At 39.9% G+C, this 17,954-nt stretch overlaps 1 protein-coding gene across 1 annotated transcript in view; it reads left to right on the top strand.

Moving 5' to 3' along the window:
• Positions 1-12,232, top strand: part of LOC127575909 (kelch-like protein 1) — a 276,782-nt gene extending 264,550 nt beyond the window's left edge. Inside the window, exons 9-11 of the mRNA XM_052026137.1 lie at positions 1,226-1,438; positions 5,927-6,098; positions 8,386-12,232. Coding sequence (XP_051882097.1) covers positions 1,226-1,438; positions 5,927-6,098; positions 8,386-8,442 — 442 coding nt within the window. The 3' untranslated portion in view covers positions 8,443-12,232. The remainder of the gene's footprint in view (positions 1-1,225; positions 1,439-5,926; positions 6,099-8,385) is intronic.
• Positions 12,233-17,954: the final 5,722 nt, after the last annotated feature.

A 17,954-nucleotide genomic window follows, 5' to 3' on the forward strand; every position in this document is an offset into this window, starting at 1 on the left:
TTCCATATTTCAACCAACTTTGGGGTGAGAAATTTCTTCCCCAAATCCCCTCTAAATCTTTTGTGCCTTACCTTACACATATAGCCTCTGGTCATTGGCACTTCTGCTAAGGGGGAAAAGGTTCTCACTATGTACCCTGTCTATGCCCCTCATAAATTTTGTGTACCTCATCCTTCTCCACTCCAAAGAAAACAAACCAAACCTCTCCAGTCTCTCCTCATTGCTGAAATGATTCATCCCTGGTAACATCCAGGTGAATCTTCTACGCACCCTCTCCAGAAAACAGAGAGCTGAATTATTCTCTTTAAAAAGGAGAAGGTAATTTAATAGTGTGTTCAATGAGAGTAAAGCACGCTCAATGGCAGGCAGTTTAGTAATCAGAGGACAAAGATTATGACAAACTATCCTTTGGAGTATTTTTATTATGCAATATGTTGTTACTTCCTGAAATCCACCAGTATTAGAAGCTAGATTGATTCCTGGGATGGAGGAATTGTCTTATGGTCAAAGATTGAGTTATCTGAAGGGGTTTGACAAGATGGATGGTGAGTTCTCTGTCGGAGAAATCAAGAACGAGGAGGCACAATCTCATGAGAAAGGAACAGCCATTTCAGACAGAGACAAGAAGGAACTTCTCCAGAGGGTTGTGAATCTTTCGAATTCTCTATCTAACCCAGGGAATTGTATGTTCAGGACTTAGACGTGTAGATGTTTGGATCAGAGGATTGTAGGGGTCTGGCAGAAAAATGGAATTGAAGTCAAAGGAAATATCAGCCATCTTCTTATTGAACGATGGAGAAAACTGAAAGGCTTTATGGTCTACTCTTGGTCCAATGTCACATATTCTAATCTGATTCAATAGTAATTTTGGAGATGAACTGAAATGCATTGAAGGTAACATTGCAGCAATGAGGAGAGACAGGAGAGGTTTGGTTTGTTTTCTTTGGAGTGGAGAAGGACGAGGGAGTTCTGTTGAGGTATACAAAATTATGAGAGGCATTGATAGGGTACATAGTGAGAAACTTTTCCCCCCTTAGCAGAAACATCATTGACCAGAGGATATATGTTTAAGTTAAGGGATAGAAGATTCAGAGTGAGGCTAATAAGATAATTCTTTCAAAGAGCTGACAGAAACAATTGTGTTGTAAGACTCCACGTTCTGTGATTTTAGTTTCAGCATTTTTGATGCCATAACATCGAGTTACTGAACATCTTTTGTCAACAGGTTGTATGCTGTCGGGGGTCGAGATGGAAGTGCTTGCCTCAAGTCTATAGAGTGCTACGATCCACACACCAATAAGTGGAGTATGTGTACACCCATGTCCAAGAGAAGAGGAGGTGTGGGGGTGGCAACGTGCGATGGTTTCCTTTACGCAGTTGGAGGCCACGATGCTCCTGCTTCGAACCACTGCTCTCGGCTTTCGGACTGTGTAGAGAGGTGAAAGATTGAAATGAAATTGTGACACTTCATGTTTAAAATATTGTACAAAAAGTGTGATGGATGAAAATCTCACTCCTGTCTCCAGGCTTCATGAGTCAGAGCCCTTCGAAGCATTCTGACAACATTCATCTTGATGCACTAGATAATTCTTTGGGCTGCAGAGTGACCAATCTTCCTTGTGCATGGTCCATTTGAGCTCTATGTTTTTGAAGTGCACCCGTCTCTGGGTCAGTAACTAAACTGACTGAGAGTATGATCCAGGCATCATAAATGGTGGACACTTAATTTAACTGCTTCTGAGATAGAACATACACCACCACATCTTTCAATGGGAACAGGCTTAACACTCTACTACAATAAGATATAATTCTTGGACTATTGATTGATTTTTTTTACATAACATTAATGAATAGACAGTGTTTTATGAGATTCCATCAGAATATATATAACCCCAATAGCTTAATGTCTGTTCTGGGAAATAAATAGTTATAATATTTTCATGAATGCAATTGAGATTTAGTTTACATATATCTCCAATTAGATAATTGAACCAATTATAGTAAGTAAACATAAATTTGGAAAGAACAGATTTTATCCAATGTGGAAGTAGGCAAATGTCAATGGATACACTTTATATGGACTTCCAGAAGGCATCCAGTATGCTGCCTTTTAAGAAACTATTGAGTAAAATTAAAGCTCCTAGAATCGAAAGAAAACCATTGACACAGTTAGGAGAATGTTAGATACAGAAGACAAATTAAGGGAATAATGAAACTGTGCTAGCTAGATTTCAAAGAAATTGTGAGGTGATCTATTTTGAGCCATAAAATACACCAGGTATTTTGAAAACATTAAAACTTCTCAGAGTACAAAGACACTTTGGGGTGCATTAACTGAAATATAACACTCAGGCACAACCATAAAGCTAATGTAATATTGTTGCTGACAAACTGAGAGAAATTATACAAAAGGGAGGATTACTGGAGCTCTATAATGTTTTGGTTAGTATTTTGAATGGCTTGGAACACCACACCTTAAAGATTAAATGAAATGTCGTGTAGATTATCCATTGTTACCATGAAAAACACGATGGTGCTGGAGGAACTCAGCAGGCTAGGCAGCATCCATGGAGAAAAGCAGGCGGTCAACGTTTCAGGTCAGGATCCTTCTTCAGGACTGAAGATAGGAAAAGAGGAAGCCCGATATATAGGAAGGAAAAACAGAATAAGTGATAGGTGGACAAAAAAGGGGAGGTGAGGTGGGCACAAGGTGGTGATAGGTAGATGCAGGTAAGAGATAGTGATGGGCAGGTGCGGGGGAGGAGGGGAGAGCAGATCCACCGGGGGGGTGGGTCAAAGGTATGGAAAAAAGATAGGCTAGGAAAGGGAAGAAGGGAAGAAGCATGGTGGGTGGGGGGGTACCCCGTTGACCACCTGCTTTTCTCCACGGATGCTGCCTGGCCTGCTGGGTTCCTCCAACATCATCGTGTTTTTCTTCTAGATTCCAGCATCTACAGTCCTTTGTTTCTCATCCATTGCTACCAGTTCTCTCTATCATTCAGATTAACAGGAGGGATGACCCATTCCCCCATTCCCCATTTCTCATTTCTAGTTCCCTTTCCTTGGAGCAGACTCGATGGGCCGAATGGCCTGCTTCTGCTCCCTTGTCTTGTGATCTTGTGATGACATAAACTAGACTTGAAATATAGATTGGAGACACAAGGGACTACAGACGCAACACACAAAGTGTTGGAGGAGCTCAGTGGGTCGGGCAGCATCTATGGAGGGAAATGGACGGTCGATGTTTCGGGCTGAGACCTTCATCTGGAGCGGAACTGCTCCTCCTCTGTCCCTTTCCCCTCATGTTTCTTTCTCCTCTCTCCTCCTGATCCAGCTGCCCCCCCCCTCCATCACCCTTTCTCTTTCCCTCCCCTACCCTCACCATCTGCCCATCACCCACACACTCCTCCCACTGGTTCCCCTCCCCCACTCCCTCCCTGTATTCCAAGTTCCACCGACCTCTCCTATCAGATTCCGTCATCTTCTGTCACTTCCACCTGTCAGCTCCCAGCTTCTGACATCACTCCCACTTGGGGTCCTGCCTATCACCCCCTCACCTGGATCCACCTATCACCTGCCAGCTCTTGCTACACCCCTTCCCCCACATTTTTATACTGGTTATCTCCCCTCTTCCTTTCCAGTCTAGGTGAAGGGTCTCGACCTGAAACATCGCCTGCCCTTTTCCCTCCGTGGATGCTGCCTGACCCGCTGAGTTCCTCCAGCATCTTGTGTGCTGCTTGAAATACAGATTTTTGATGTTAGCTAGGTTTGATGATTTAGCCTGAGCTTTTACATGATTTGTTAAGCAATTGAATAGAGAGAAATATTTTCAGCTGGTGGCTGAGCCTTGGACAAAGGGACATGACCTTAAAATCAAAGGTTGTTCACAGTAGAATTTACGAAACAGTCCTTCATGTAATGGATAGTGAAAATATGGAATCTTCTTCAAAGAAACAATTGATGTTCGGTCATTAAAGTACTTTAATAGATGGATAGATTTTTGCAGTCAAGATTATTCAGGGTTATGGAGCACTGTGATGGAGATAGAAAACACATCAGCTATTAATGGTATAACAGGGATCTGATAGAGGTATTTAAACTCTTGAAGGATCTAGACGGTAGTTAGAGTGAAACAGTTTTCTTTGGCAAGGGCTCAAGAACAAGAGGAAAATAAGATAAGATTTCTTTATTAGTTACATGTACATCAAAACACACAGTGAAATGCATCTTTTGCATAGAGTGTTCTGGGGGCAGCTGCAAGTGTCGCCATGCTTCTGGTGCCAACATAGCATGCCCACAACTTCCTAACCTGTATGTCTCTAGAATGTGGGAGGAAACCAGAGCACCCAGGGGAAACCCACGCGGTCACGGGGAGAACATACAAACTCCTTACAGACAGCAGCCGGAATTGAACCCGGGTTGCTGGCACTGTAATAGCACTATGCTAACGGCTACACTGCCGTCCCTGTAAAGAGTCAAAGAAATGAGATGAGATTTTTTTTTGTAAGCACCAATGGTTAGGATCTGGAAGGCACTGGTAGTGGAGGTGGATTCAATCAAGGCATTCAAAAGAGAACAGACAAGTACTTGAGACGACAAAATGCCGATCTAAAGGGAGAGGGTGAGGGAATGGGACTAGCCACATTAAGCCTGCATGGACTCAATGGGCAAAAATGCCTGCTTCAATGCTATAACCATTCTGTGATTCTGTGGACAGAACTGGATGTTTTTTCTCTAGCATCTAGTTGTCTTGATTGATGAAAACAATAGTGATATGACTTATTTTTTCCTTAAACGTCGACTGTAAGGCAGATATTGTTTACTCCACCTTAACCTTTTAAAGACAGGGTAGATAATGAAGAATTATTTCCTCTACCTGGAAGTCCAAGCAAGGTGGTGCAACATTAAATCATAGCTACGCACTTTAAGGATAATATTAGAGGTACTTCATTGCTCCAATGTTTTTGGAGATCTGGAACAGTTTTATCCTCAACATCCTCCCACTCCATCACCCAACCTTTTGTGCATGCTGGGAATCAATAGATTAGGGTAGGATGTAAATGGTTATTTGATGGTCAGAACAGACAATGGGCAGAAGGACCTTTTTCTGTGTTGTATCACGATATGATTCCATGATTCTAAGGTTGAAACCGAGATAATAGTTTTTTTGTTGGACAAAATATTCAAGTTTACAAACAAGTAAGTAGATGAAGTTGTGGTACAAGTCTCCCATGGGGTAAATGAATAGTGGGACATGGTCTTTGAGATACATTCCTCTGCTGGTTGGGCAAGTGCTCAGTTACAGAAAGGGTCAGTATTAGAATGCAGCTTCCTTAAGACAATCTGTTGAGGTCTCCACCCACTGATATACCAGCTCTAAGAAGCTTGAGCTGCCTTGAGGAGGCGTGCTGCCTCTCACGTCTATGATTTAATTAATGCAGAGTGGATGTTCATCAATTTTCAATGAAAATGTTCTTTATTCATGACACACAATGTTTGTCCATGCATTCTAATATTCTAGCAAATTTAGCATTGCATGTTTCAAATGATAGTAAATTGCAAATATAACCATCTTCAATACCAACAGGTCTGAGTGGTATTTGAAATCATTCTCATCCAAGTTTAACTTAACCTATGTCTTGATAATGGATAATTAGATTAGCTTAAGGTTATTAGTTATTATTGAAAATATTTTGTGTGTATCCTTGGGCATTGGGTTCCATGTTGAAATTTGCATTATGGCAAGATTGTACATCCAGCACAGACAACTTAGCTAAAGCTTCTTTCAGCTCAAGCATTCAAGTGAAACATTACTTAAAGACATGGTGTCTTATTTGTTAATAGACAAACTGTTTTAGTCACTCAACATTAAAATAGCAATGAACCTTTTATGCTTATAATTTGTGTCTTCATGTTCACATGTTAGATACGATCCGAAGACTGACACTTGGACGATGATAGCATCAGTGAGTGTCCCTCGTGATGCAGTTGGAGTCTGTCTGCTTGGAGACAGGCTATATGCAGTTGGTGGATATGATGGACAAACTTATCTAAACACTATGGAATCTTATGATCCACAGACCAATGAATGGACACAGGTAATATATATATTTTTATTAATAATTTTTAGGTGCCTTTGGGATGGAAATTCATCTCCAATTTTTATGGAAGCAAATTTCATGAACAGAGTACTATCAGCATAAATTATACTATTGCACACAACCAAGAAAAATTCATGAAGTACATGTACTTGGATCATTGTTAATCAGGTTTGCATTTTATCATTATTTGAAGAGCATTTGCACAAGTCAATTAACTCCTTCGTTAGATGGAATAATACTGAAACACTCAATGTCTGATTGCACCCAAGTTTGGTCTTTAAAACATAACTGTAGTGCTGATTATTTCATAATGCTCTTAGAATGTACCATCATCGACACCTTCTTGTGTATTTTTATTTGGATAACAATTTTACAGCAGTACTGAGGGAGTGCCACACTGCTGCACTGTTTGGAGGTGCAGACTTTCAGGTGACATCTCTCTCAGGTGGGCATAAGAGTTGCCATCGTATTACTTTTCAGAAGAGCGAAATGGCCAGTATTCATGCATCAATCAACATTACAAAACAAAATGAACTGGTCATTTAAAACACTGGTGCAGAATTGGGATACCACAAAACAATGCGGACTACACATAAACAAAGACCTCTGGATGCTAAGTGACATGAGATGTCCTGGTCAGCATGTAATTCGATGGAAGCCCTCTATTTTTTTTAAAGCCATTAGCCTTGACCACCCTTAAAGACTGAAATTGCAAAAGATCTTAATATATTGTTACAACATTTCTTTAATGCCACATTTTTTCCCCAAGGCCTAAAATTTACAAGTTATAAACACTTAATTGTAAAAGAAACACTCCTAATAATTCCAGATATAATGGATAAAACAATAACCAAAGAAAATTACAAAATGCTCACGGCAAGGTTACTGGTGTGATTTCCAATCATTATGCAAATAAGGATGATTTGAAATCATTACTTGTTTATGCATGGGAATTGTGTTTCATTGCTGGTGATCTTTATTATCAATTACTGGTTTTAGTTGAAAGGTGTAGACTAGGTCATTTGGGGAAGAGATAGGGGGTATTAGGAAGAATGGGGGTTTGGCTATTCAAATCATTGAACTCCATATGGGAATCAATGATGGAACAAATGAATATCAATAAAGCTGTAAAGTGCAAGATTAACCCTTCCTGTTAAAATTGTCTTCAATATATATAATTATACTGGAAGAGAACAGAATAAAGGGAGGGAGGTGGGAGGGGAACCAATGGGAGGAGTGTGTGGGAACCAGACCAGAAGATGGTTATATGCGCGAAGGTGAATTGCCTGGACCCATTACCAGATGGGCACACTTTCACCTGAAAATGACAGCTACCACAACATAACCCAAGTTAAGTTGCTATTTGCAAATTAACAAATGAGCTAATGGGTCCATTTTCAAGGATCTTTAGTTTATTTCTGCTTTATTAATTAACTCTCTAAAATCTACCAGGTATGAACAGAGCTTTTAGTTATTCGTGAATTCTTACAGGTATAAAGATTATAGAAAGCATCCTGTCTGGTTTCGTCACAGCTTGGTATGGCAATTGCTCTGCCCAGGACCACAAGAAACTGCAGAGAGTCGTGAACACAGCCCAGTCCATCACGCAGACCAGCCTCTGCTCCATGGACTCTGCCTACACTTCCCGCTGCCTTGGGAAATCAACCAACATAATCAAAAACCCCTACCACCCCGGTCATTCTCTCTTCTCCCCCTTCCCGTCAGGCTTGAGAACATGCACCACCAGGCTCAAGGACAGCTTCTATCCCGCTGTTATAAGACTATTGAACAGACCACTTGAATGATAAAGATGAACTCTTGATCTCTCAATTTATCTCGTCATAACCTATGCACTTTATTTGTCCAGCTGCACTGCACTTTCTCTGTAACTATAACACTATATTCCGTATTCCATTTTTACCCCCTTATGTACTACCTCGATGTACTTATGATTGGAATAGTCATGCAAACAAAAGCTTTTCTTTGCATTTTGGTACATGTGACAATAATAAACCAATTACCAATTAACATAGTAACATAACAACAGCACAGAAACAAGTTATCAACGTCAGGAAATCCTGTGGTAAGAACTGCCTGTCTTCCTTTATTTTAAAAAAAAAACTTTATTTATACAGTGCAGTTTTAAACACTTTCGAAATTTTGATGTGTGACATGTCTGAGTGTTACGGACATACACCAGAAGCTGGACTTATTTACACTGCTGAAATGTATTGCATTAAAGGTCCAAACCAATTATAAATTACCTCTGGTTCTTTTCCCACAGGCAGCATCCCTGAACATTGGACGAGCTGGAGCCTGTGTTGTAGTTGTCAAGATGTGAAGCCACAGTCATTGCATGAAGCCTTCTCTTCTATTGCTTTGAACTGGTACTTGTAACTTATTTCTGCATCCTACATTCTCACCAGCAATCCATGGAGCCTCTCTGCAAGTCCTGAGATGCACCAAGAAGCATCAACTTGATTGAAACAATCTGAGAGTGCTGGAAAAAGAAATCTGAAACAGCTGTGGACCAACCTAAATCCTCTATAACAATTGGAGTGACCAACACAAAACCAAACAGAGAACATTTTCAAGAAACCTTATATTAACATTTTCAACTGTATTGAAGTTGAGTTTTTAGGATTACTGATGCACCTGTACATCACCTTGAGCACTTAAGTCAGAAAACTCTCAAATTTGTGTTTGAAACTTAATGGATTGAGTCAACCGCAGAGAAATTAAAATGTGTAGGATTGGGAAGTGAAAAGATCACATCTCCTCATGAAAAATGTACTTTTGTAGAGAATTGTCTTGTAAACATTCCAAATGAGGCTTGCATCACCAAAAAAATTCTTAAGCAAGCACATGAAAAGTTTCAGTAAGCCTCTCGGTAATAACAGTGAAGAGATAAATGGAATCCGTAATTTTAATAGGCAAGATGTCACCTTGGTATATCTGATGTACTCAGAGGTGCATCCTACTATGAAGGCATGAAATATCATCTTATTAGAGCCCAGAGCCAGTGGAACACTGCTTTAAATTTCATCCATCGCCTTATCTTTTAACACAGACTGACTCTTAAAAGTAATCGTAATGTGACCATTGTAATTTTTAGTGATCAGACTGTTCTGTGATTGATTTTCTGCACTGGAGATTATTGGTAAAATTGTGGATTATTGTTGAAATCTTTGTTTTTATTCATTGTGTTATTATCATAGCCCTAATGTATGTAGCAGCCAAAGCATCAATCACTTTACAGTTGTGTCTGAAGTTCTGTGGTTATTATAAGCCAATGTTGTGGTTCAGTTTGCAACACTCTTGCCTCTGAGTTATAAGGTTGTAGATTTAAAATTTACAAAAGACATCCAAGCACAAAAGTCGAGCCTAATTCTTCAATGCAGCACAGAGGGAGAGCAGCATTATTGGAGGTGCTATCATTTTTATGACATCTTCAACCATTTCACCTTGCAGATAAGCATTAAGGACCCTATTTTAAAAGCACAGGAGTCACATCAGCATTTTAGCCAGTATTTATTCATTAACCCACTCGTTTTTACAAATTATTTAATTGCAGTTTGCGGGATATTGCTGTGGTAAATTGGCTACAGGTTTTTCTAAATAGCAACAATGACTAAGGTTCCATAGCATTTCATTGGTTACAACACTTTAGAGTGAATGGCGCTATATAAATGCACACCTTTATTTAACAGTCATTCCACTGTAACAAATAGAGATGAGATAAATGACAAAATTGTGTGTGTGTTGGAACTACAGACAGGTTGTTTTTGGCATCAAAATAGCACCTCCAGCAAAGTACGAATATGTAGAGGATGCAAACTCATAACTTGGGTTGGGAGTCAAGTTGACAGTCAGTTATCAAGCCAACAAGTGGTAAGTGGATCTAAGAATCAATAAACAACTTCCAGATTGATATTGGAGGACATATCATTTATATATAATTAAAAGATTTCAGTGATGAAGGAGTGATACATTTTAGACTTTATTTGGTAACTAATTCAAAGTCACAATATTATTATTTGTAGAAAAGGAAGACCAGCATGCGTTCTCCTTGTAATTCACTTTGCAAATCACTTGGCTCATTATGTTGAAGTTTCTCATTGTCACTTGTACGATAAGAATAATTCACTGACACTTCAGGACTTTAGAAGAAATCTCTCAGATATTGTTCCCCAAGGTCTTCGAGCCACATTAGTCACTTTCTCAGAATTCAGGATGTTTTACATTCTAAATGTATTACAGAAGTCATACAAAATGAGAGAACTTTAATCACCACTATTTGTAAAACCAAATGTATCGCTGTAAAATGTGATGCACATGATCAAGAGGACCCTGTATTTAACATGTCATCCAATATAAATCATCCTTACACTTATTTATTTTGTCTTAATAGAAATATTTATTTATTAACTTATATTTAAAATTAATCCATTTAATTTCTGCCCAATAACAGGTAGGCTGATTATTTACTAATTATAAAATGCAATGCTCAGGATTTAAATTTTTTAATTGATGTACTAGATATTGTTCTTTCAACTTTGTAGAATCTTTCATATTTTTCCTGCATTTTTTCCTTTACTCTCTCCCAAATTCACTTGACTGATTGCCGTTCTACAACAGACCCACATTACATATTTGAAGTATTCCCTCATCATGTCAGCTAACTAATGAGGGTTGTCGTACTTTGCAGTGGAAGGCATTGGCTCTTTCTGCTAATGTGCATTGGGGGATTGGGAATAGGACAGGAAATCCTGTGAACTTGTTCAGTGGACTCCCTTTATCCCTTTGTACCAGTGTCAGTGCTTTGAAAGAACAATCTAGTTCATCCCTTTCCACTAACACATCTCCGCAAAATTTTTAATTCTCCCTTGTATATTGCTATTGAATTTGCTCCCTGCGGTCACATAGACAGTGAAGCCCATGGCATGACAATTCACTTTGTAACTGAAAAGCCTCATTTCAATTTCTGGTCCTTTTGCTAATTACCTTAAATCTGTGAAAAATCAAAAGAAAACTACAAATGCTAGAATCATGAAATAAAAACAGAAATTACTAGATACACTCAGCAGGTCAGGCAGCATCTGTGGAAAGAGAGTTAATGTTTTGGGTCAAAGACTCTCATAAAAATTAAGTTCTGATGAGGGCTTTGACCTGAAGCATTAAATGTTTCTCTTTCCGCAGATGGTGACTGACTTGCTGAGTGTGTCCAGCATTTTTGTTCTGATTTACTCTAAATCTGTGTCCCCTAATTACTGATTCTCTTACACTCCAAGGAAGTAGTTTCTCTTTACTTACTCAATGAAGGCCATTCGTATCCGATTGATATGTGCACAATATCAACAACCCCCTAAATAAATCAGAAAAGGAAATGCCAGCTGACTTTTTGTCATAGTCCCAGCCCAGGTACATTGGCATCAATTTCAGCCTCTCTTATGCAAACAGAGAAACGCCCAGATCATGATTTTCCTTGTGTGAGTCTTTTACCCAGTGCATTTATCTCTGGACCATTAAGGGAGTTACAAGTACTAACAACACATTTTATTGTTTTTTCTTCTCTCTGCATTTATTTGCCTGCTTCGTGAACTATCGCACACAATTGTCTCCTGACATTATTGTTTACAACACTTTGCACTTTTGCTGATGACTCCTTGATTGTTCTCCTGTTTATTTTGAGAGGATATTGCAAAGCTGGGACCATGTAAAATAAAATCACTTGTGTACTGTCATTGTGCACATTCATTTCTCCAGTGCTTCAGGTGCGGCAAGTTGGTGTACGAGACAAGACAGATGTGTACATAAACTCTGGAAAATAATCATGATACAGACACATTGCATACAAAGGCACCATTATTATGTGACACTGTATTAAAAGACCAAATAAAAACTGCACATGATGCCATTAAGTATGAAGCTTGCCAAAAGGAATGAAGTATACAGTAGTTGTAAAATGAATAGGTATTGGAATGAAGGGATTGTGCAGCGATGTAGCTGCAACATTTTTATAGAATGCTCTGTGATAGCTTTTTCTTTGGTCTGATAAAATCTTGGAAGTGTATCAGCTTTGTCATATATGAGAAATAGTATGAGCAATCCATGAAATACAGCATGAATTAAACATATAAACTGTGTTACGCTTTTGTTCTCATGTCCTGCTTGTTTTCATAGTCGAGGCACAAGAGAGTGCAGATGCTGGGATCTGGGGCAAGAGGCAAAAAGCTGGAGAAACTCAGTGGGTCAGGCAGCATCTAGAGAGGAAACTGGACAATCAACATCTCGGGTTGAGACCCTTCATCCAGATGAAGATTTTTGACCCGAAACGTCAACTGTCCATTTTCCTCTCGATGCCACCTGACCCACTGAGTTCCTTTTGCTTTTTGTGTGTTACCCCTTGTTTTCACAGTTTACCATCTTTGGGATTAGCCTCAGCAAAACCACATGCATTATAACAATGAATGCAAGGGGTGGGGAGATCCTTGATGATTAACATCCAGAAAACAGTTTAATCTGGGATGACAAATTTAAATGCAACATCACCAATGATCTGAGAACACCAAGAGTTAACAAGTTGCTTCCATGACCACCTTACATTGGAGTATCTGCAACATTTCATGTGGATTGACCAGAGACTCAACAAAATTAATCACAAAGACAGAGTGCCTGGAAGAGCAGGCCAGATTCTGTGTATCTTCTGGTGACTAGATATCCTCCAAACTCCCCTCAATCGTTCCAGCATCTACAGAGTAGGATTGTGATGGATTATTCTTCACTTTGTTGTGTGAGGGCAGTTCAAGCAACATTTGAAGAGTTTTATACCATCCAATACAAAGTTTATTAGCACTCCATCCTCCACTATAAACATTCACTCCCTTGACGAATGGCCAACGATGGCTGTAATACGTATTGTCTACAAAATGCACTGCGGTTACTCATTGCGACTACATCTAACAGCATTTCTCAAAGCAGTGACTTCAACCACAAAGAACAAGGGCTTCGGGTACATGGGAAGAACATCACTTGACTTAGAAATAAATCACTATTCCTTCGTCACCACTGGATGGAAATCCTGGAAGTCCCTGACTAGTGGCACTGTGGGAATATCTTCACCAGATATACTGCATCAGTTGAGAGAGGTGGCTCACCATCAGCACCTCAATTAGTTAGCAATGGTCAATAAATGTTGGCTTTGCTATTGACACCTAAATATGAATTAAAAGTAAATTAAATCTCAATAAAATGTCTACATCCTGAGACTGGCATAGCAATTTCTTTGTTCGTTAGAACTGACTCAATTTAATACAACTATGGATTACTGAAACTTCTCTGGAAATGACTTATTCCATTGTGATATATTCTGAGACCCACAGGAATCAATGGTCATATGAATCCAGAATTAAGTAGCTCGCCTGTTGTGATCAACAGTGCGTTGAAACTTAACCCAAGTCATTCTCCTCCTGTAGTTGGCAATTAGTTTGAATTACCTTAAATTATTCTGCCTTCATCAGTTAAGACCTATGACAAGCCATCAATTGAAGCCACACAGGTATGTTAAATTCTGAGCAGTAATCAATTAACTGAAAATATGAATGAAAATTAGTCAATTGAAGCTAATTATGAAGACCGAGAGTATTAAAAGCAGTCACTTGATACATCCTGACCAAAAGTTGAAGTGTGTTTCAACTTCTGTCAATCCCTTGCTGCCTTATACTGCGGGATCTTGCTGTGAATTGATTATGGACACGATTTCATGCAAAATTGCTCAGTGATATAAGTGTTTATGACCCATGTGTGTCACAAGTCAACTACATTAATGAGGCACATAAACCTGACGAGGTATAGAAGGCAGATTTCCTTCCTGAAAGGACATTAAGATTTTTTTTCACCACAATCTGGTAGTTTCACAGTTACCATTACCGACACTAGTTTTTTATTCCAGATTTAGTTGAACTTCCTGGCTGCCGTGGTGAGGTATGATTTTTTTTGTTTCTGGATCAATGCTCCAGACTTCAGCACTTAAGTCCAATAATTTAACCTCTTTGCTGTTGTACTCACTCAAGGTTTGAATTGGAAGTGAACAGCAGGATGGAATGGGGGAGAAATGTGGTAATTGTTAATTAGGTGGTTCCAAATTTAGTACTGTGGTCATGGATGTAATTCTACCAGATTAGGTGCAAAGGGAGTTCACCAGGATGTTGCCTGGGATAAAGAGTTTCAATTACGAGGAGAGGCTCAGTTTATTTTCCTTGGAATCGCGAAGGCTGAAGAGGGACTATCAAATTAAGAGAGGCATAAATAGGGTACATATGAGAAATGTTTCCCCTTAGCAGAGGTGTCTATTGGTATTGGTTTATTATTGTCACTTGTACCGAGGTACAGTGAAAAACTTGTCTTGCATACCGATCGTACAGGTCAATTCATTACACAGTGCAGTTACATTGAGTTAGTACAGAGTGTATTGAGGTAGTACAGGTAAAAACAATAACAGTACAGAGTAAAGTGTCACAGCTACAGAGAAAGTGCAGTACATTAAGGTGTAAGGTCACAACAAGATAGATCGTGAGGTCAGAGTCCATCTCATCATATAAGGGAACCATTCAATAGTCTTATCACAGTGGGGTAGAAGCTGTCCTTAAGCCTGGTGGTACGTGCCCTCAGGCTCCTGTATCTTCTACCCGATGGAAGAGGAGAGAAGAGAGAATGTCCTGGGTGGGTGGGGTCTTTGATTATGCTGGCTGCTTCACCAAGGCAGCAAGAGGTAAAAACAGAGTCCAAGGAGGGGAGGCTGGTGTCCGTGACCAGAGAGCATTAGTTAAAGTTAGAAGTAGGAGATTTAGAGAGGGCCTGAGGAAGAATATTTTTCACTCAAAGAGTGGTTGAAATCTGGAACCCTCTGCCTGAGGGGGTGCTGGAGGGAAGCACTCTCACAAAATTCAGGAATTATTTAAATGAGAATTTAAAACCCCATGGGATAGAAAACCACAGGATAAGTGTTGGAAGAGGGGATTATAACAGATGTTATAACAGATTACAACAAATGGGATTACAGCACTAGATGGCTATAATAGACAAGGGAACCAAAGGTCCTGTTTCCAAGCTGTATGAATCTGAGTCTATGCACACATGTCAACATGTATGCACACAAAATGCTTATTCAGTTATAACGCATTCATTTTCAACGGAATTTTATCAGAAATTAAATCAGCAAGATCCCATGTAATCTTTGATTTCCACACAAGACAGCAACATTTTCTTTTAAAAGACCTCCAAACCAAATGGAGGTATGTGACCACTCTCTACAGAATAAAACTCATTTGTATGAATTAATATGATTCCATAAACCTAAATAATTACTAAACATTCATAATTCTAATACTGCAAATTATGTTCAGTTCTTGGTGTTTGTTGAAAATATATTTAGCGTCAAAACATGTAAGGTTGAAGGTAATATATGTCAGTCAGTATTCATGAGCTTATGAGTATAAAAATGATCGCTTACAAAGAATTCTTCAGCTTGATCCTCGCTGCTGTTCAACACCACGGGGGGGAGGGGGGTCACAGATACAATTTTCTCATGACTGGTCTCCTTCATAAGCCTATTGATTCTCCAATGGAAATTACTATTCAAGGTTCTTTTTATTCAACAGAAGGAAGAGGTTTTTCAGGAATTAATGTTGGTTTGAAGTAAGGAGTAAGAAATAATTGGCACTCACAAGTTATAGATTACCAACTGCTGTAAATATTACAGAGCGAGTTTACTAGATTTAATGCAGAAGTAAAAATATCTGATAGGATTTTAGTTGAATGAGAGTCAAGGACAAGGGAAAAATTACTCTTACACTGGATTGTAAAAGTAATTGTCCACATTAAATACGTATTGTAACTGTTCATATTATACTAGGATAATTACTTTAAAGCAAAATTAGAAAGGATAGCTTCATAGGCAGCTAAGCAATAAAGCAATACTGTTGGAAATTAACATGGGCCAAGATAGCACAATCTAACATGCCTTACACTATCTGACCTCTCTGTGTCTAGAAATTGGGTTTTACCCTCTTTTGATGCACTGAATGTGTGCCGCTTGTGTCCAGTGAGATCTCATGATAAAATTCACGAAATTGGGCAAAAAGCCATCAAACAAAGCTCTTTGTTTTGCACACAAGATCATGCACTTAAATGGATTGTGGCAGCTCCACTGGGAGTTCCATGAAGAGGTCATAGCTGCTGTATCATTGCCACACTGACTGCCGGGAAGTGAATCAGTGCTTAAATAAACAGTCCACATGGCTGTCATAGTGTAGCTGCAAAAACAGCTGCCATTGAGGTGAGGGAAAGGGGTAAGGGAAGAGGGGAAATACCAAACTCCTGTGCATCTGGGGATCCCCTCTCTTCCAATTGACCCAATTGACACATGTACTCCAAGTAGCCACACACAACTGCGAGGTGTGAGTCGATTAGGGGACCAGAAGATCAGAAGTGACCAGAACCAAGGGACGATGGGTAGTGAAGGGTACTCCAATGAAATATTTCAGATTAATACTGACCATTGAAGAGTGAGGCTGACAAAATGCTGTGTGCGAAGTATTGATGTGAAAGTGCAGACTTTTCAGGTACCACCTCCTTCCTGAACCCTGATGTGCTCCTGGCTTTACTGAGAGTGAAACACCAAAGATTGTAGGTTGTACATAAAAGTTCAGAGTCTGCCAGCAGTGGAGGAAATGTGCTGAGTGATCTGTGATGTCTTTTAGTGTATGATTGTGGCTGGGTGACACTGAGATAAATTGCTCTCAGAGGTACCAGAGAAACAAAGGACTGCAGATGCTGGAACCTAGATGAAAAACACTATGATGTTGGAGGAACTCAGCAGGCCAGGCAGCATCCGTGGAGAAAAGCAGGCGGTCAACGTTTCGGGTCAGGACCCTTCTTCAGGACTGAAGATAGGAAAAGGGGAAGCCCAATATATAGGAGGGAAAAGCAGAGCAGTGATAGGTGGACAAAAGAGGGGAGGCGGGGTGGGCACAGGGTGGTGATAGGTAGATGCAGGTAAGAGACAGTGATGGGCAGGTGCGGGGGAGGAGGGGAGAGCAGATCCAGCAGGGGATGGGTCAAAGGTAAGAAGAAAAAAGAAAAAAAGAAGCTAGGAAAGGGAAGAAGAGAAGAAGCGTGGTGGTGGTGGTGGTGGTGGTGGTGGTGGTGGGGGGGGGGGGGGTGGTGTTGTGGGTGGGATTACTTAAAGTGGGAGAATTCAATGTTCATGCCATTAGGCTGCAAGGTTCCAAGATGGAAAATGAGTATTGGTATTGGTTTATTATTGTCACTTGTACCGAGGTACAGTGAAAAGCTTGTCTTACAAACCAATCATACAGGTCAATTCATTACACAGTGCAGTTACGTTGAGTTAGTACAGAGTGCATTGATGTAGTACAGGTAAAAGCAGTAACAGTACAGAGTAAAGTGTCACAGCTACAGAGAAAGTGCAGTGCAATAAGGTGCAAGGTCACAACAAGGTAGATCATGAGGTCATAGTCCATCTCATTGTATACGGGAACTGTTCAATAGTCTTATCACAGTGGGGTAGAAGCTGTCCTTAAGTCTAGTGGTACGTGCCCTCAGGCTCCTGTATCTTCTACCTGATGGAAGAGGAGAGAAGAGAGAATGTCCTGGGTGGTTGGGGTCTTTGATTATGCTGGCTGCTTCACCAAGACAACGAGAGGTAAAGATAGAGTCCAAGGAGGGGAGGCTGGTGTTCATGATGCACTGGGCTGTGTCCACAACTCTCTGCAGCTTCTTGAAGTCCTGGGCAGAGCAGTTTCCATACCAAGCTGTGATACATCCAGATAG

This window comes from Pristis pectinata, chromosome 11 (genome assembly GCF_009764475.1).
Source record: "Pristis pectinata isolate sPriPec2 chromosome 11, sPriPec2.1.pri, whole genome shotgun sequence".
In the NCBI taxonomy this organism is placed as follows: domain Eukaryota; kingdom Metazoa; phylum Chordata; class Chondrichthyes; order Rhinopristiformes; family Pristidae; genus Pristis; species Pristis pectinata.